Source organism: Vitis vinifera, chromosome 11 (genome assembly GCF_030704535.1).
Source record: "Vitis vinifera cultivar Pinot Noir 40024 chromosome 11, ASM3070453v1".
In the NCBI taxonomy this organism is placed as follows: Eukaryota; Viridiplantae; Streptophyta; class Magnoliopsida; order Vitales; family Vitaceae; genus Vitis; species Vitis vinifera.
The window spans coordinates 18,428,082-18,449,075 of NC_081815.1; the positions used below are offsets into that span (position 1 = coordinate 18,428,082).

Below are 20,994 nucleotides of genomic sequence, written 5' to 3' on the forward strand. Positions count from 1 at the left end.
TATAATTTTAATCTTGTTGTTATTAAATAGCTTTTATTAATTTTGAACAAAAAGTTAAAATTACTTATGGTATGTTCATTGGGATGGTAAGTGTGTTTAACATCCATGAGGAAAAAACGATGTAAATTGAAATGATTGGAACGAAATTGTGAGGCATCGAAAAATTATAAATGGAATTTAAGGCAATTTGATTGTAAAATTAGAGATCAATCCCCATGGTGAATAGGTCATCAAAAACCATTCTTCGAGTTTAAGTTAAAGACCTTAAATTTTATCTAAACTACTATTTGATTTAAGTCGGGATCATTTTAAATTTTAAATTAGGGATCCTAATTGTGTCTATCAATCATCAAAATTAATCATCCAATTCATGGCTTTAGCGACTATGAGATGTAATAAAATAAAAATGGTAATATATGTTAGATATGAAAAAAATGTACCAAAAATGTATTTGTTGCATAAGAAAATCATAGTATAATTATCATTTTTATTAAAAATATATATATGAATAATAAATATACTTGTTTGATATGAGGTAATTCATATGACAATTAGTTCAATTATATTTATATTTTTTACTTGCTTATTTCCAACAGAGAGGGTCATTTATGTGGCAAAATAAAAATTATGCAAAATATTTTAATAATATTAATTTATTTCAAAAGTTTTAGGTCCTCCTATTTTTATTTTTATTATGGGATTTTAAAATAGCACAAAAAAAAAACATAAATCAATGTCATATCAGAAAATGACAAGTAATCAAAAGAGGTCATGTGGCTACAATTTTTTTTTTCAATGGTCCATATATAATCGTACACAGTAAAATCTTGACTCCATATTGCAGGGGCCCTTTTGTTATAGTTAAAAAAATAAATTTACAGTAACTGTTTTTTAAAACGGTTTTTAAAAATTGTTTTTTGATTTTTATAGAATAAAAAATTATTTTAAAATCTTAAATAATTTTAAAATATTTTTAATATTTTAAAATATTTTTAAAAATTATTTTTATATCTAATATTTTATTTTTAATCATTTATCATATTTATATAATTATTTTTTAAAATAGTCCTAAACAAATAATAGAAAACCATTAAAATATATTATCTTAAAATACCATATTTTTTATTCTTATAATATAAAATGAAAAATAGTTTTTTATTGTCAAATATATTTTTTATTCTAAAAACTGTTCTAAAAAATAATTTTCAAACAAATCATTAGAGTTAGTTTCACAACGATTTTAGAAAGTGTTGTTAACTTAAAAAAAGTTTTTGAAAAAAATAGTAGGTGTTTGACAAAATTTTAAAAATATTTTAGAATTTTTGAAAAATCACTTATAGTATTTTCTGAAAAAACATTTCATGTGGGATTTTCCTAAATACATTTATTAAGAAAACATTCCCAATAAAAACATTTGCAAACACTTCCAAACTCACTTTTAATTTTTTTTATTCATTTCAATAACTCATAAATTCTAAAGATTACTAACTTTTTAAAGTAAAATAAAATTAAAATTGCATTAAAGAATTGAAGAGTGGGTACAAAATTCCAAAATGGGGTCCAAATTTGACTAGCAGCCAAAGAAAGGGAAGTAATAGAACCAAATAAATAATAATGCCAAATAAAAATAAGCTAAGACACTTATTTTGGACAGTCCAATCACATTCAACCACAAAACAAAGCAAAACCCTCTTAGCCATAACATTACAACATGTTCCTAAATTTTGGAGGAGTCATATCAAAACCTTGTTTTTTTATCATTAATTTTGAAATTATAATATTTGCCAATATATATAAAAAATAATGATAATAATAAATTTTTTTATGATATTGATGTTTATGAGAAATAATTTATAAGAAAGAAGTAACGTTCAATTGGGGTGGCATGTTATGTTGTCATTTTGTCGTTGCCATTAGGTGTATCCAGCAGTTATGACCCTACTCGATAAAATAAATTATTTTTCGATTTATATTGTTGTTAAAAAAAATAATTGTGATTAAAAAATCATGGTAAGGTTTATATATATTTTTAAATATCAAAATAGTAGTTGAAATTTTATTTTAAATTTTTGTGGTTTTGGTCACATCACATCCAAACCCAAAGTTATCTACATGACTTGATATCAAATTTTATAATTATAAAAGTTAACTTCGTTGAAAATTTGTATTTTTTTTTATTAGAAACTTGATTGACGTTGAATCGTCTCTTTGAAGGAACATTTTAAGCATATTAATGAATTAAGTACATCTAATAAGATCTATAAAATGTAATGTCATTTCACATCAAGGTTAACTCCTAAGAAGACGATATTTTTCATTCCAAGCAATGAAAATACCTTATTTTTTTCTAACTTTAAGTAACTTTTTGAAAGTTACTTTTTTTTTATTGGACAACCCTTTGAATTATTTGAAATTAATTTTTTTTTTTTTACGGGTGAATTTGAACGTGGCATGTCTTGGATTTTAGTATATATACTTTTGTCCCATGTCCCACATATTTATCATCCCAATAAGAATCACTTTAGGAATATTCTTAAGAATTATAAATAGATATTTTAGTGAAATAACACAAATTATTTTTTTAGATAAAATAGCCTTATATTAATTTTAAAAATAAATTTACTTGTGTTGCTCTACTTAACAATGAAAATGGAAATCAATTTAGGAAAAGTGATTTTGTGTATTTAGCAATGATGACGGCTGAGATTTTGTCACCCTTTAGCTACCAAAAGGCAAATAGCGGCTAAAAGGACAAGAAGGAAAAACAACTTCCTCTCCCCCCTTTTTTTTGGTTTAATTTTATTTTTATTTATTTATTTTTGCCTCTCTCTCTCTCTCTCTTTGTTAGAGATAGAGTTGAAAAAAAAAAAGACAAGGTATATTTATTTATTTATTTATTTTTTTCTTCCTATTTTTTCTTATCTTCTTATATCTCTTATAAGAATTGTGACCACAATTCCTAAAAGTGAATTTAAAATGTTTTGAAAAAAATAATTATGATTAAAAGAATGCATAAATTTGATATTTTTGTCTTTCTCTTTTATCATTTTTTTTTTCAAAATACTTTCAACCGCCAATCATATTTAAGTCTTAGAAAAAAAAAAGATTGTTTCCAAAAGAGTTATAAATCCCCAAAAGATTTTTTTCCTTTTTTTTTCTTTTCCCTATTTCCACATAAATTATGATCAAAAGGAAAACAAACCCATATTTTTGTTTTTTTTTTCTTTCTTTCCTTTTTAATTTTCTAATATAAATCATGGTAAAAAATCTTTCTATTAATAATCAAAATAGTCTTAAAAGCGAATTTTAGAGGATCTTAAAAAAAAAAGCTTTTTTTTTTTTATTCATTTTGTCATAAAAATTATGATTAAAAGGAAAAACACAGTGTATATTTTTATTTTTGTGTTTTGTTTTGTTCATGTATGATTATTTTCTATTTTCTTTTCTTTTTTTTCTTTTAGCGTATGTTTGGTTTTTTAAAAATATTAAGAAAAAAAATATATATGTTAAAAGACATTATTTTTTCATGTTAATTGTCCTATAAAAAATATAAAATAAAATATAATATAATTAAATCTATTAAAAAACTTGTGCATTTTCAAATTATTTAGGGTTTGCTTGGGGTTTTTTTCGAAAATAATTCTAAAAAATAGTTTTTGAGAACCATGTTTGAAAAATATTTTCTAATTTTTGTTGAACAAAAGTTTATTTGAAAACCTAATATGCTTTTAATATATTTTTAATAGTTTTAAATATATTTTAAAAATAATTTTAATATCTAGTATTTTATTTTTAATTATAAACAAGTGAAAATAATAAAAAATAACTAAAAACAATTTATATGAAAATAACATAGTTTATGTTCTTAAAAACATAAAATAAAAAATAGTTTTTAATTGTCAAAAGTGTTTTTTATATTTTTTGTTTTAGATAACAAAAATTTATTATAAAAAATAATTCTCAAATAAACTCTTAATCTTTTTATTATTGAGCTAAAATAAATGAAATGGATTTCAAATAATTTATTAATTTTAAATCTATTTTTCATTTTGTTTCATTTTTTCTTTTCTTCTATTTTTTTTTTTTTTACCTTACATTTTCCTTCAAATTTTCCGATAACCATAGTCTTACAATTATTACAAAAAAATCTTTCAATCTTTCAATTTGAAATCATAATAGTCCAAAATGTGAATATTGCAAAATCCCTTGAATCTAAAAGAAAAGTTTGCAAAACTAACATGGGTAGCATGGGACCACAAACCAAAAAATTTAAACAAAATAAAATAATTGAAGGACAAAACACATGAAGTCCATGGTTTCCTATATTTCACCACAACTACAATACACCCTAGGTAAAAAGACAAAACAAAAGGACAAGGACTTGAATTTTATAATAATATAAACCCCACCAATGCCCCCACATATTGGGAAGTAAAATATCTACTAGAAAGCCCAATCGCTGACCAAACATGCCCATATCAAATAAGGTAGGATTGATTGGTAATATTTTTTAAAGCAATTTTTAAAATGGTTATTAATTGCTTTTTAAAAATAAAACTTTGTTTAGTAAAATCATTTTCTCGGTTTTTTTAAAAGTATTTTTCAATAACTCAAATATAAAAACTAATTTTCTCGACAAAAAAATAGTTTTCAGAAATACTATCATTTCATCTTTTAAGTTCCTATTTTGTGGTTTATATATATATATATATATATATGAAAACACACTTTTCCCATTTTAATTTCACGAGAGCTCTAGAGAACCTGCTTAAATTATCATACATAATTTCATTGTCAAGAGGAGGCACTTACTATGCGAAGTTTTGCTAGGCAAAAAATTATGTTTTTTGTTTCCATTCTCTGAATGCAGTTCATTTTTACCAGGAAAGAGAACAGTGACTGTAGCACTGGCAGTTACAAGATGGTCTCTTTGAAGTAATTACATTACATGATATTTCTAGGCTTGCAAGATCCCACAATGGCATTACCATATACAATATTGTAGCACCTTCATCAACTTGATATAATCCTATACAAAAAGCTTGTTTTTTATCTCAATAGTAGTCGTCGTCCTCGTCTTTTGATCCAGCAAATCTCCTTATAACTGCGGCAACAGCACCAAGGAACATAAATAGAACTAGAACTTCGAATCCACCTCCAACGCCAATGGCAACACTAGGACCTGGGGCAAAAAATGAAAATGGAGACCAACCCCACCCGCCATAGAACGGTACACCATAGCCAAATCCATAACCACCAACTAGAGGTGGTGCCACTGGTGGATTTATATAAATGTTGGTCCTGACAAAACAAAGATTTTGAATCAATCAAGGAACAAGTTTTACAGAGCAAGGTGTTGAGGTACTAATCCAAAATGGGGTTATTTGCTGAAAAAAAAAAGAAAAAAAAGAATTGTAAGCAAAATGACATGAAAGAAAATGTAAGTTAAGTTGTATCTCATAATCCTTAGAAAGATCCTCCATGTAAATATATAACCATTTAAAGTTGACTTTTTGATACCTACACTGTTAGAGATCATGACATACATTGGCAGGTATTAGAGAGCATCATATATATTATGGGCCGAAATCCAAATAACTGTAGCTTTTAGGACAATAGGTTATTCAACATGGTATCTAAGTATTGTTAAGCGGGATGTACTGAGTTTTTAAACTCATGTTTATTGTCTTCAAAAGACACTATTCATGGTTTGTTTGCCTGCATGTGTGAATGGTTTCTGAACTACTACTAGTATTTGTTTCTTCGTATGCAGTTTTTCTCATTTTCAAATCCTAGAGCGGAAAGCATCCAAACTAGGGATTTGTTGGGTTTAGCTCTTGGTTTGGGCATTCATTAGCCTTTTGTTTCTGTCATAGTTTCATTTAATGGATGGCTTCTGATTCTTCTTATTACTCCTTGTTCTAATAAATTTTCGTTATCTATGGGAAAATTTGCAAGCATGAAGTAAAATCATATCATTTATCCAGTCATTGTCAATCAATGACAAGTTCAGATTTCCCAGCTTCAACATGGGAAATCCAGGCCATGTCAAAACCAGGGTAATAAACTCAATAATAAAATAAAAAGGCTAGGAGAAACAAACTGATTGCATAAATTTTTTACATGAGCAAATCACAGGTCAAAATGCAGCAGTGAGGAGCTGGTCAGTAAGTTATATGGAAATACAATAATTTTTCCTCCCTCCAGAGTGACGAATTTGGCAGCAGGGTCGGGTGATGGCTGTTAAGAGTCAGTCCTATCAATTTGGATGTTTGAGATGTAAAGCAATTTGCACCATCTCTGGTCTTGTGGGTTTGATGTCTATGGCATAGCACCCAACAGCTAAGGTGGCTTGACTTATAGTTTGATTGAACTTGGAGAATTGCAAGGCAAACCAAAATGCAATGTTGGAAGGCAGAATAAATGCTCATGTACAAAAATGGAACAGAGTATTTCTCCAATGAACAGTTAAGTTATATGAGACAATATGAAATATAAATCTATTTTAGTTGTCCGAGCACCATAGTAGAAAGGTATGGTTTAAAGGAAGAATCAACATCTTGCACTGGGTATACTTCATCCTAAAAATGTTGTTAGTCGAATTTGCTCAAACTTACGAGCACGACTCACATAGCCAATAGGCAACAAAAGCAAACCTTGATTTTTTCATTCCTTCTAAGTTGTGGGATATCAAACCCACGATGAGTCACTTTTGAACTTTCAGATGTCTTTATAACGTTCTCATGCATAATAAATTGCAAAACAAGTTTGATAAGATGATAATAACCATGAAAGGAATAAAGCTTCATCTTGGTGGACATTTCAACAGTTCATACTACTAGAAACAAAATATTTTGAGGATAATCTGTAAGAGAAAACTGAAGAGGAAATTCAATAAAATAAATTACAACCAAGTCCAGAACAAGAGAAGGGAAAAACATCATTTTAATTCACAATAATGAATCAGAATCCAGTTAGCTGAGGACAGTAGATAAATCTACAAGATTGTGGCAGACAAGACATTCAGCCAAGTTAGCATAAAGAAGTAAGATTACAACCTAGAGAGTTGACCACATAATGGAAGGCCAGCCTAAGCCAGTGGCCGACACAGGATTTAAAGTTTGGGGGGGGGGGGGGGGGGGGGGTGTGCAGTGGCTATAAAAAAAAATGTAATATTATTTTTTTAGCCAAATAAAAACCATAATCTAATTTTATTTTTTTATATTTTTATTTCTAAAGTTGGTGTTGGGGGGGGAGGGGGGGTGTGGCCAGTGGTCCCCCCTTGGCCCCCCTTCTGTCCGCCCCTGGCCTAAGGTGTCTCATCTGACCTTTGTCCTAGATGAAGAAGACATTACAAGAGAACAGATAAAGTTCGAAGGGGCATTTCAAATGCACAGTGGTGAAAAGCAATGAAAAAGAGATGCAAACAATAATGAGAAACAAGCAAGTAGGAAAAATGTCCATAAAGGGGCTAGCCAATGCATAGCTCACAAAATTTCAGCAGCAACTCTGTGACTGTTGATGCTTACAATGTTCCTGAAGGGCTTGTCTCCCCTTCTGAGGCTCTGGGCTTTACAGAACTAAATTAAAAATAAAATCAGTGTTAAGGGGGAATCTTAAGAGAATATAGTTAGATGCAGGATCCACTACCTTCTCGAAGATCCTTTGTCCTCCTGCACTGCCAGTGATGGCAAACTTCAGTGCCCCAAAGGCAGAAATAAGCCCAGTACCTCCTGTAAGTTGCCAATTCCTACCCCTTCATTGCCTTCGATTTGGAGCCCCCACCCCCTTTTCCTCATTGAAGAAGAAACCCAAAAATTGCAAAAGCATTTACAGTACCACCCTTCAATGGCTCATATAAAGGAAAACCTTGGTTCTCATTCAATTGTTCCCACATCCTTTTTCCCCCATATGAATGTGGGTTTTACTGAAAGAAAGGCTACAATTCTTAGGTTCTATGTGGGTATTTCTCAATTAGTATTTGTTTGGGGCTGTTCATTTAGGTGATTTTGGCTTACAATGCACCTTTTTTGGTTAGGTTGTGGTACTTGGCTAGAGGCGGAACTTATGCTCATTTATTTTATGTTTTGGCATTGAACTTCTGCTATTTTTTCTACAATTTGGCCATACAAAAATAATAGCATTCTAATACTGAATTGTAAAATAAAGAGCAGCTAAAAAGCAACTAACAAGTGGACTTCATTCACAAGAATAAAATTACACTTCAACCAACTTAATGGATCACTATAACCAAATAATTAGCAATACACCTACAGCCAAATACAATTAGGAAAATCCTCTACACTGTAACCTGCTCCTTCATCGTCAACACATCTCGTATAATAAAAAATTGATGGTACCCTGGTTCCTTTTGTTGAGCTGTAAATAGAATAAGAGAATTATTTTCCTATTATATTAGTTTCCTATTTCTGTAAATAGATAGTTTTATGATTTAGGAATTAGTTAGTTTCTTATTATATCTCTTGTTTCCTATTTCTTCTCTTGTAATCTCCTATATAAACTGTGTGTATGGTCAATTTAATAGACAAAAAAAAAAAAAAAAAAAAACTTATTATTTTTCATCCCATATTTAGTGTCACCTTTATATAGCTATTAAGATGGTGCTATAACTGCCTTTGTAGTTTTCAGATTTTTCCAACAGATACTCCAAAGAGGGGGCTGCATCAATGAGAAGAGCTGGAAATGCCTTTGGAAGTTTGAAGCTTTCCAACTACCAGAATTGATAAAAATGTGGAAGAAGGAAGGAGGCCTTGTTCATCTGCTCACAAAGATTTCTGCAGGACAGTGTTGCACTCTCATGCTTCGTTGTCATATTGCATATTTTTATATTGGACCAGCTGATGACACTTGGACACAAAAGCACACCCGGGACTGTGTCAAAGAGCTTAGTGTCATACAGGCCGCTCAAGGTCTGTTGAATCATGGGTTAGTCGTCTCACTTTTCTATTCTTACTTGAGATCTGTTCTAGAAGGTCTTGTCATCATGGTGGACAACATCAAATACAAAGGAAGTCGGCATTTATTTAGTCACTAAGGGCAGCAAGATGTGAAAGAGAAGGACTTGGAGAATAATGCCCTAGAAAAGGACAAATCTGAATCAAGCTTCTCAAAAAGTACCTGTGCATGCACAAGGCCTCCTTTTTATGTCCAACATAAACAGAATGATATGAGAAATGGGTTGCCAAAAGCCCCCAAATTAGACCATCATGGGCAGTAGTGTATCCGGTTACTTTTAAATGCCCATATGAGAACACATTTACTTGGAAAATCAGATCTTACTTTTAAGTTGGTGAAAATGGAATTAAGCAAAAATCCAACTTGCAAGGCACAAGTTTAGTGAGCTCTCCCATTAAAAATATGATGATTCTTCGACGGTGTTTACAATGATTAGGAGATAGGTGAAGGTTCCCAAGTTAACCTATCCAGATTACTGAGATTGCTAATGAATTTGTTCTGCATCTCGAATGCATCAACTTGCCAATTGCTCAGAACAAGAGCATAGGTGGGTGAGCCCGACTAATTCTCTACATTACAAAACATCACATCGACCTAAAATTTTACCCGATTATGTTGTTTACACATTAGTCACCATTATTTTCAACTACAAGTGACTTCATGGAAGAAAAATCTTTCATGGAAGATATAACAGGCTATGAAAACACAGACTGATATTTCACATCATATGGTAAACTTATCCACTCTCAATAACAATATTATTTGATTTATTACTGGAAAATTTCTATGACAAGATGCAGTACAAGAGGCTTCAAAAGAATATGATCATTTCAGTACTAACTAATGAAACAACAACCATTTCAAAGGAGCAAGTTCATTTGCTGAATTTAGCATTTTCCTAAACTCAATCAGATTCAATTTGCAGAAGTGGAATCCTAACTGACTTTTTTGAATTGTTTAGTGCATTAATATTCAATAAATGTGAAAAAATCCTTTTAGCACTATTCAACCTGTACTTTCCACAACACACATCAAGTCATCCAAGATAATGGCCTTCATTGGGGAAGGAACTCTATTTATACATAATAGCAGTAATGGGCGCTCAAGCAATTGGAATCTAAAACAGTTCAGTTCAGAGTTCAATGATATTACCTCGAATTATTGATTCTAGGGGAGGATGCACGAGGAGGAGCTGACCGGAAAGCCTGACCCCCGATTCTGCCACCAGTCTTGGCTGCAGAGGCCTCATGAACTGACCCCAGTGTCAACACTCCAGCTGCCAATGTTACCATTGCCAGTTTTGCCAATTGATTCTCCCTCTTCCTGCACACCGAACACCCAAAGCACAATTTTATCAGAAAAATTAAGTAAAAAAACCCCAAAAGAGACCCTAACTTTGTTTGGTTGCCCAGAAAACTCAGCCAAAGAAATGGAAGTGAAATCACACGTTTGAAAGTTCCCCACTTGCCTAGCCGTACAATCGAGCTGATTAATACAATTTTCTTTCCTTTTTAGCAATGAATCAACCAAAAAAAAAAAATCAACAACAAAAATTCTAATGAGGTTCGGATCTTGGTTTGCTTTTTTGCAAGGTTTCCGAGTAGCCAAACAAGATATTACATAAATTGAGCTGATTAATACGGTTATCTTTTCTTTTTAGCATTAAATCAACCCCCCTCCCAAAAAAAAAATCTTATAAATTTTGGCTTTTCCTTTACTTTTTTCTGAGGTTTCTGAGCAACCAAACAAGAAATAACACAAAATTGAGGAAATTAACACTCTTAAATTTTCTTTTAGTATTAAACCAACAAACAACAACAACAAAAATACTGACAAAGTTGGGATTTTTCTTTACTTTTTCCTGAGGTTTCCGGGCAACCAAACTAGGAAACAACATACCTGGGGGAATCTCCATCACAATCATCAGATGGGGATCTGCATGAGATAGTGGAGGTTACAGAAGTGAAGATATTCCTTTTGGGGAAGTGGGTTGATGACAGAGCATTGAAGAAGAAGCTCTGCTGAGATAAAGCTATGGACATGTTTGAGTTTGACGTTGGAAGTGAGCAGTGGATTTCTCTGATACTATTTTCTCTCTTCTCTCCCTTATTTCAATGGAGGCTCATCCTTTCCATGATTCTGAAATAGCCACGTGGCAGCATGGTGATGTCGAGAATCCAAAGTCCACCACGCTAGAATTCTCCTTTCAAAAATCTTAGGACATACCACTTAGCCCACAAAAATGTGTTCGTTTCCTTACATAAGGAAAAATAAAAATAAAAATAAATTTTTTAATAGTACTTTTGAAATTTTTTTTTATACCACAATCTAATTTAAAATTCCAATTTTAAGTTTTATTGAAAATATCGTTTAAATATACGGTAAAATTTAATTATTAAATAATAAAAATGTAAAGATATGAAAAAATAAGATCATAATATAAAGTAAGAATGTTGAGATAATAAAATTATTTATTAGATATAAAATAATAATAACGGGATCAAATGGAAAGGGTATTACTCCAAAACTTTTTATCATAGCAAGGTTTATAATAATGGCTTATGGTATTAATCTTGAGATTTTATCATTCCTAAACTTATATATTCATGGAGCCACCATTCATTGAAAAATAACATATTTGTCACATTTTTATTCTCCATGAAGTTGGAATATATGAGCATGGTCCTCTACATCTTATGATATATTACATTCACAATTTATTTCCTTGGAACATGAAATATCACATTCTTGATACTAGTACGTGGGGTTCACTTTAAATAGTGATATCAGTAGTTCAAATCAGACAATATCCATCTCACTTATTGCGACAGAATCAATTTTTAGGGAAAATACACTTATGGAGCTTAACCACCTCATGAATCTATGGGTCATGATCAGGACTTGGTGCTTTTATGAATGGGCAAATATGATGTCCCACATCTCATGAGTACTAGAGGGAAAATATCCACATGGGATATGACAGCAACTTATCATTTTGGCAAGTTTGGATGGTTTCTAATTAGTTTCAAGTCCTTTGGTACACACCCATGTATGAACACAACAGTCAAAAAGGGTTTTGGGTGCCTATTAGGCTGGAAGATTCTGTCAATCGAATTTCGGAATCCCAAATCATCTCTCCCCTATTAGCTCATCAACTGCAGAAGTACTTAGTTTTAGAATTAGGGTAAGTGCACAGAATCTAAACTAGTACACAAATGATGTAGACATGTGCTGTAGATGATGCATTTACAACCAAATATGCCCAGCAATGGTGTCTTAATCGTGGGGTTAATAAAATGGAGCACAACAATTCTCGATCATGAATGTTAATGCATGAAAAAACCTGTGGGATCAATTTAAATATGATTGTCAAAGTTGGGTTCTGTTCAGGCTTAGGCCTTGGAAAAGCCAAAGTGGCTGCTTCCTATAATCTTCTGTTGTTGCGCTGGAGCTGCTGGCCGCGTTGGCAAGGTCACTGCATTCGTCTCCCCTATCAGACTTGAACGAGGAGGATGACCCAAGATCGGGGATTTCGTTGTTTGTTAATTCAGAACAGGCTAATTCCAGGCTGCGGTTAGGCTGGTGGTTTTCGGGTTTCTTCTTTCTGCTGGTAGGAGTTCCAATGCTGAGCGTGAGCTCTACTTCACTCTCTTCTACCAAGCTCATCTTGTTGTCTTCTGGGTGCTGGTGGGCTTCATCAATGGCATTGAATGCTGTTGAGACGCCTTCTTGGTTAGCCCTTTTGAGATCAAGTCCCCTGGCCATTCTCAGGGTGTCTCCTGAGCAGCTGCTGCTCAGCTCTCTTGAGCTTGGATCGTCTTGAACCCAAAAACTATCCCCACAAGGCAGATGGTGCTGGCTAATCAGGCCAGCTCTGGGGCTCCAAAGCCTTGTCTGCTTTTTCTCACCTTTTAGTTCTTTCATCAGCATCTTTTGGACACTGTACAGCCTGTGAAGCTCCTGCACCTGCAACATTTTCTTCTTTTCTGAGCTTCTAACTAGCTTTAGATCCAAATTCACAGCCTTTATCTTTACTAATATTCGGGTGATTATAAAAAATATCATTGTTTTATTACAGTATTTGAAAGGGTCTAGGATACTAATGCAAGTTCCATTTGTTTCAATTGTGAAAACATCAGATGAATAGATCCCAAGGACCAGCCTATTTCTTGGCCTAAACCGATACTAATTAGATTTCTTGGAAGGAGGCAGAGGAAAGGAGTAAGAATTAACCAGAATTTCACCTCACCTGATGCTTAAATACATCTTCGTGCATCAGCATCGTCTTCTTGATCGTTTCTACATTATTCTGTTCAAGTATTCGATCCATGGAGTTGTGAAGTTTGTCAATACAGTTCCTTTTGAAGTCCACCTTCAACTCTTTGTTCTTGAAATAGTCCCAATCGTCCATAGGCTTCTCAGTTAATCTGCTGCTATTTGGTGATGTAGCCAAAACATTAATCATATATTGGAACTTGGTTCCCATGCCTGAAATACTAGGACTCAGTCAGATGGATGAAAACTTCAGCATTCTTACCACATCAGTAATGCAAAAAGTTTGGAAAATTTTTGGTTTTCGGGTGCGGCCATGGCCACATCTGATGAGCACCAAAGGCTAATGGAAAGAACAGATCATGTTGACTCATATCCAACCATCAACAAAGTCAAAGATGAAGGTGAGAAAAAAATTAAGCCACAAACACACATCCAGAAAAGAGGAAGTCATTCCTCAAATCCCCTAAAACTTAATTGTAAGCAGTATTTCTCAAATGGGACAGCTTGGGAACCATGATCAAACAGTGGCTTTTCCATGAATATGGGCAAAAATGAAACAAAAAATGGGATGTGGGATTCCTCTCTCTCTCATTTTTCACCATAAGATAGATCAGACACAGTGAAAAAAATCAGATAAAAACCGACAATTGAGCCATCTCTCTTCCTGGAAAAAAGGACTGAAATTTGCAATTGGATGATCATGAATTCAAACTTCAACACAGAATGCATGGAAAAGAAGAATGATAAACAAGAAAATCATTCAAAACCATCTTCAAAAACTCAATTCTAAGCCTAAAACTTTCCCTCTACAAAGGCAAAAACATGAGCTAAAGACTTCTCACCTGCAATACAGGAGGCTCATTGACCATCTTCCTCCTGCATACCACTACTTCCACCCATAAGCTAGAACGAGTAATAAGCCGAACCGAAGCAGGCGACTGGTCAATGCATTGGAGAACAAAGATAGGTGGTAGGAGAGCTAGCCCAGGTGGACGGAGCAATCTAAGCAGAATTCCAATGGAGAATAGGGTGGGCAGCAGGCTTGACAGGCCAAACCCAGTTCCCAAACCTCCCTTAGAGAAACAACAAAGGAAGCACAGACTAAAAAAATAAGATCAGTGTTAATAATTCAAGCTTGACAGGCTGTGAATGAGGAAAGAGGCTGGGAAAAAGCTGGAGAAGTGTGTGTGTGTTTGTGTGGGGGAGGGAGAGGTGGTTTAGGCATATATTGTAATGCATTTGTCTAGTATATTTGTGTTGTGCTGTACTGGGGAGCAAGATCAAGAGCTGGGGCCACCATGAGGGGGCAGAATATGATAATGGATCACTCCCAAACGTGAGAATGTAGGCCTCTTCAGTATACTTTCCACACAAGAACTTCTTTTCAAAACCCGAGTATCTCGATACCACGTTTGGAGATATTTATGAAAACAGTTCTCAAAATAATATTTAAAAACAGTTCTAAGACGGTTTTATATATATATATATATATAATTTATTTTTTACTGAAGCATAAGATTATTTGATAAATCAATTTAATAACTTAATTTACATCATTCTTAACTTTTTTTTAAAATAATTTATATTTAAGTAAGAATAAATTAATTATTTTGACTTAATACTTAAAATTATTTTTAACTTTAAATTATAATATTAAGTTATTTTAACAAATATGCTTAATTTATTTAATAATTTAAATTAAGTTATTAAGTCACTTTAAATTATTAAATTAATTTATTAAACACCCACTTTAAGTCATTATTGTTTATAAACTTAATTTTATGGAATCGATTTCTCGATCTTATCTTGTATGAAAGAATTATCTATTTACTCAAAATACAATATTTCTTGCTTATTCTCCATATTTTCAATTTTTTTTCATATAAACTTTACAAAAAACATCTTAAAAATGCTTCAATCTTGTTCTCAAAGGGAAGTCAAAAATAATTTTAAATTTAAATTTATCAAATCTGTTTTAAAATTGAAAAAATTTATATTTTCAATAGGTATTTGTCCATCCATTTTGATTCAAAATTTTAACAAAATAACTTATTTAATATTTGAGGGTAGTAGAAAATTGATATTACTTAAAAATTAAATTGCCACACTAGTAAAAATAAAATAAAAAATCAAAGAAACTAATGTTGAATGAGTTAATTGAGGATAAATTGTACAAAAATCAAATTACGGGTAGTGTGATAAGGGCATCATTCAATGTTAGCCATTAAACCCAAAAAGGTGAAAATAAAACAAATTTAGTAACCGGAATAAGAGTGCATTTGGAGCGTTTTTACTTGAAGTATTTTTAGAAAAATCACTTATAAAATGTTTTTCCAATAAATATTATAAATAATTTTCTAAATTTTGTCAAACACTTAAAATATGTTTTATAACTGTTTTCGAAAATAGTTTTTCTCTCGTTTAGAACAAAAAAACAAGAAAACCCGTTTGACAACTAGAAAGTGTTTTCAAAAAATATTTTTTAGTTGTTTTTTTTTTTATATTATTTTCACTTGTTTTTTAAAAACCATTTTAAAAAATAATCATAGAAACATATAAAATGATTAAAAATAAATTATTAGATATAAAAATTATTATTAAAATATATTTAAAAATATATTAAAAACATTTCAAGTTCGAAACATATTTTTATTTTATAAAACATTAGAGAACAATTTTTAAAAATTATTTTTTAGAATTGTTTTCAAGAACAATTGACAAACAAGATCTTAATGTTTTTTTAAATATATTTTTTAACCTAAAAATGCTTCCTAAAACACTATGAAACAGACTTTAAATCTCCAAAAGAAGAGAAAAAACAATTGAAATCTAGAGATTCAAAGAAAGAAAGAAAGAAAAAGAGAAAAAATAGTTGAAATCTTGAGATTCAAAGAAAGAAAGAAAGAAAAGGGGAAAATTTTAGCACACATCACTCTCCTCCAAAAGCAAAAGAGAGCCAAAAACATGGCAGAGCCTAAAGTGAAAAAAAAATCCAAAGCTTCAAAGACAAGACTTCCCAACAAGAAAACATGTTTGATAGAAAGTGTTTTCAAAAAATATTTTTTAGTTATTTTTTAATTATTTTTTAAAGATTATTTTTTAAAAAAATTATAGAAGCATATAAAATGATTAAAAGTAAATCATTAGATATAAAATTTATTTTTAAAATATATTAAAAATAAATTAAAAACATTTCAAGTTTTCAAACAGATCTTTATTCTATAAAACATCAGAGAATAATTTTTAAAAATTATATTTTAGAATTATTTTAAAAAACAATCGGTAAATAAGGTCTTAATGTTTTTAAAAAATAATTTTTAACTTGCTTCCTAAAATCACCGTGAAACAAACTTTAAATCTCCAAACAAAGAGAAAAAATAGTTGAAATCTAGAGATTCAAAGAAAGAAAGAAAAAGAGAAAAAATAGTTGAAATCTTGAGATTCAAAGAAAGAAAGAAAAGGGGAAAATTTTAGCACACATCACTCTCCTCCAAAAGCAAAAGAGAGCCAGAAACATGGCAGAGCCTAAAGTGAAAAAAAAAAAATCCAAAGCTTCAAAGACAAGACTTCCCAACAAAGAAAAAAAATAAAATTGAAATTCAGACCACATACACACCCAGTGACCCACGTGTTAAGAGCATTATTATATTTATCTCTGTTTCATTTTGTATGTGGCCACACTTTTTCTTGTCTCATTCCTCCTTTTGGGTACATGGGTTTTCATCATGTTTTTTCAGTCCAATGTTCTCATCATGGCTTTTGTCACAAATCCCATTTATAGTTTGGAACCATACTTTTTCAAAATTTGGAAACTTTCTTCCTTCTTTATAGCTTTTGAAGTACCTCATCTTATTATTATTATTTTTTAACCTTTTTTCAAAAGAAATATATATTAGGGTTTATTTAGGAATTTATTTGGAAAAGCAGCATCAAAAAAATAATTTTTAAAAATAATTGATTTATGTTTTGTAGAATAAAAGTATGTTTGAGAACTTTAAATATTTTCAACCTTTATTTTCTATATTTTTAATTATTTCTAAAAAAAAATTTATGTGTTGTGTTTTATTTTCAATCATTTTTCATATTTACATTATTTTTTAAAACAAGCAAAAAAAAAAAAAACAATTAAAATATATTCTCAAAAAATTATTTTTTTGTTAAAAAAAAAAAAGAAAATTATCAAACATGATTTGGAGTTTGAAGAACATTTTCTAAACAAACTATTAGATTTTGTGTAAATTTATATGAATAACCTATTAATACAATTGTCAACGAGGTTAACTTTTTTGAGAATTTAAATCTAGGAAATACTATTTTTTAAGTTTTAATTTTATTTTATTTTTCTAAATTTTAATTAATTTAATTATTCAATTTTTGACCACAATATGTTTATAAGATAGAAAATAAAGTTTAAATTTTTTATTTATTTAACATTTTATTTAATTTTTAGTTATGAAACATTTTTAATATTCATAATTTTTGGAATTAAAAAATTTAACTTTAATTATTTAATTTTTTAACAATATTATATTTATAATTTTTTATTTTTATAATTTTAAAAGTACAAAATCAACAGATTATTTTATTTTGATACAATAATATGTGATTTTCACAAAATAAATTTAATTTATAGTTCAAATTTTGCAAACATAAATATTAAAATACAATTGCTTATATGTGGAAAACATGTTTTCATAATTATAATAATTTAATTTAAGAAAAGCATTATGGGCACATTTTTAATAATTTATTCATAAGATTGTAAACCAAATTTTGAAATGTGGTGATATTGTTTCCAATTTATCTTTTAGGCTATGTTTGGTCCCGGAAAATATTAAGGAAAAAAAAACAATATTAAGGAAAATGATTTTATAATGTTTGGTTGTCCTATGAAAAATACAAAAAAAAAAATCAAATATAATTAAAACTAATTAGAAGTTTATGCATTTTAAAATTACTTAATCTTTATATCAATGAATTAAAATAAATAAAATGAGTTTGAAGTATCAAATAAAAATAATTTATTGAATTTCAATTAATTTTTTATTTTCTTCTACTTCTTTATATTTTCTCTTCCTTGCATTTTCCTAGAATCAAACATATAATAAACACTTTGAATAGAAACACCGTTAAATACTTTGAAAGTATTCACTGCAAGTAGAAACACTATCAATGCGTTTGATAATGTTTCTATTCGAAGTGCTTTAAGTGAAAGTGCTTTTAAAAAAATCACCTATAAAGTGTTTTTAAGTGACTTTTCAATATTATAAGTGATTTTTCAAAATTTTAAAAGTGTGTCCTAAATTTTATCAAACATCTATTTTTTTTTTTTTTTACAAAAAACACATTTTAAACTAAAAATAATTTCTAAAATTACTGCCAAACAGATTCTAGTCTCTACATGTCATAAATTAATTATTAAATAAATGAATGTGAATTATATTTATTAAAAAAATATAAAGATAGAGATAAAGATTAAAAAAAAAGATATAAAATTAATTAATAAAAGAGACTATATATAATACAGGGGCTTTGAATTGGCCATGTGAGCTATGCACATGGGAATAGAGAGTCTATTGACTTCTACCAATTTTTCTATAATTTTTGTCTAAAATATTTTAATACCTTCAATTAAAAAAAAATCTTTTCAAATTTAATATTTTTTACTTTAAAGTGCTTTAATCCATAATGGAATATGTTATTATAAAATACTATAATCCGTAATTAAATACATTTAATATTTTACTACAAAGTGCTTTCTAAGTAATTAAAAAAAAAAAAAAGCATCACATATTTTTCACATGGCTAATAATTTAATTTTTTTTTTAAAAATAAAATCATTTTAAATTTATTTATGTCTAATCAAATGATTCAATGAATTAGCATATTGCTCAATAATTTAACAACAATAAATAATAAATTGTTTTATTTTGAAAAAAAAATAACAATAATTAAGAGAGTAGAAATTGAAGGGTAGGGATTTTGACAATATTTTTAAAGGTAATTTTAATTTTTTTTATTTAAAAATTCAAATTTGAGACATAATTTTCTTAATTTACCCTTCATGAATGCATTATATACTTATATGTAATATAAAATTTCTCAAAAAATTGTGAGTTTATTTGATAACTGTTTTAAAAAATAACTGAAAAATAGTTTTTAAAAACTATTATATGATTTTTATACAACAAAAATCCGTTTGAAAATTTAAAATTTTTTTAACATATTATTTTAATATTTTTAAATATGTTTTATAAATAATTTTTATATCTAGTATTTTATTTTTAATTTTTTATATGTTTGTATAATTATTTTTTAAATCAGTTCTTAAAAAATAAGTGAAAATAATAAGATGTTATTTGAAAATATTTTATTTTTTATTCTTAAAAATAGAAAATGAAAAACAGTTTTAAAACTTTTCGGGTTTTTTGTATTTTTTTTATTTTACTTTTTAGAAATGAAAGGGAGGTTCCAATTGTTTAAAATAATATTAAATTCCATGAAAAGTGGAGGAGAAGACACATGCCTTGATAAATCAAAAAATAGAAAAAAATTAATACAAAAAATAAATAAAAAGACAAAAGCTGTGGACTTATTGGATTGGAGTGAGCACGCTCTGTAGCCTAACCAAGGCACAGCCAACACGGAAGTGGACCCCTACTTCCACCTTCCATATGCCCAAACTCTGATGATATCATGCGTATTTTATAATTGTTTTTTAGAACGGTTTTCTTGAATAAAAAAATAAAAAAATATATTTGATAACTAAACACTATTTTATCTTTTTAAAAATATAAAATACGATATTTTAAAAAATATATTTTAATTATTTTTTATTGTCTTCACTTGTTTTCTAACAATAATTTTAGAAAATAATTATATGTAAAATGATTAAAAATAAAAAATTAATAAAAAAATTATTTTTAAAACATATTTGAAAATATTAAAAATAGATTAAAAACTTTTTAGACAGACTTTTGTTTTACAAAACATTAGAAAACAAATTTAAAAAACCATTTTTTAGAACTATTTCCAAAAACAGTCACGGGCCTTAATTTATTTCTATTTTCTTTAGTTAGCTTTCAAGATACACATAAAAAAAAATGAATAAATGTAGTTCTAGAAACGGCTAATTCTAAATAAAAGTAATTAAGTTTTAAAACAAAAAAGTTGTTATTGTTTCCATATTTTCCCGCTGATTAAGGAACGCATTGTTCACGTCCAACTATTTTCCCTTCAGATCTCTTGCGGCAGTTTCAAAAACCATTCCCAAATGTCTTTGTGAAGTTGAATCGTACAACTTTGTCATTGCCCACCTCCATCGTTGCAATCATCTGATTTGGATTCACCCCACCACCTCCATTGTTGCCTGAGGAATTAGCTTGAAAAGCAGTGAAGCTCACATCAAACCAATACAAACGCTTGTAGCATTGTGGGCTAAGCTTACTGCACAATTGACACTCTGTGCTGCTCAATCCTATTTTCTTGAGCAACAAACAGAGCGCACAAAACTTGCAGAGAAAGAGGTTCAGCTTTGGAGGTAACATCAGAAACAAGAGGGCCATATTCAACACCTAACCCAGAAAGGATATTAAGAACCTATTCTTCTTATTTTACAAGTGTCCAATCAAATTCGACGAGGGTATGCCATATGATGCAGAAAAGTGTTTTTCGATACCAAAGACTGGAGTAATTATATTAGCAACAAGCATAGAACGAGGTATAGATAATAATTTCATACTC

At 29.5% G+C, this 20,994-nt stretch overlaps 2 protein-coding genes and 1 long non-coding RNA gene across 3 annotated transcripts; all 3 read right to left on the reverse strand.

The window, feature by feature from the left end:
• Positions 1-4,821: 4,821 nt before the first annotated feature.
• Positions 4,822-11,207, reverse strand: LOC100249657 (uncharacterized). Its single transcript, XM_002268684.4, has 3 exons — positions 10,876-11,207; positions 10,129-10,299; positions 4,822-5,301 (listed from the first exon to the last, which is right to left on the reverse strand). Exons 1-3 carry the CDS (start codon positions 11,016-11,018, stop codon positions 5,055-5,057), a joined length of 561 nt encoding a protein of 186 aa, XP_002268720.1. The 5' UTR covers positions 11,019-11,207; the 3' UTR covers positions 4,822-5,054.
• Positions 7,207-10,122, reverse strand: LOC132254629 (uncharacterized). Its single transcript, XR_009466877.1, has 2 exons — positions 7,651-10,122; positions 7,207-7,580 (listed from the first exon to the last, which is right to left on the reverse strand). It is a non-coding gene; the product is annotated as an uncharacterized LOC132254629 (long non-coding RNA).
• Positions 11,208-12,197: 990 nt separating the features above from the next.
• LOC100852427 (uncharacterized) lies at positions 12,198-14,513 on the reverse strand. The gene is made up of 3 exons (XM_003633167.4): positions 14,094-14,513; positions 13,226-13,464; positions 12,198-12,942 (listed from the first exon to the last, which is right to left on the reverse strand). Exons 2-3 carry the CDS (start codon positions 13,460-13,462, stop codon positions 12,346-12,348), a joined length of 834 nt encoding a protein of 277 aa, XP_003633215.1. The 5' UTR covers positions 13,463-13,464; positions 14,094-14,513; the 3' UTR covers positions 12,198-12,345.
• Positions 14,514-20,994: the final 6,481 nt, after the last annotated feature.

Bases quoted from the DNA above. Each gene is read 5' to 3' on its own strand.
- LOC100249657 (XM_002268684.4), bottom strand. From the start codon at position 11,018: ATGTCCATAGCTTTATCTCAGCAGAGCTTCTTCTTCAATGCTCTGTCA. The intron at 10,300-10,875 runs GTATGTTGTTTC...TTCGGTGTGCAG, and splicing joins TGTGATGGAGATTCCCCCAG to GAAGAGGGAGAATCAATTGG. The intron at 5,302-10,128 runs GTAATATCATTG...TTGTTTTGTCAG, and splicing joins CCTAGAATCAATAATTCGAG to GACCAACATTTATATAAATC.
- LOC100852427 (XM_003633167.4), bottom strand. From the start codon at position 13,462: ATGGGAACCAAGTTCCAATATATGATTAATGTTTTGGCTACATCACCA. The intron at 12,943-13,225 runs GTGAGGTGAAAT...AAAATGTTGCAG, and splicing joins AAGATGTATTTAAGCATCAG to GTGCAGGAGCTTCACAGGCT.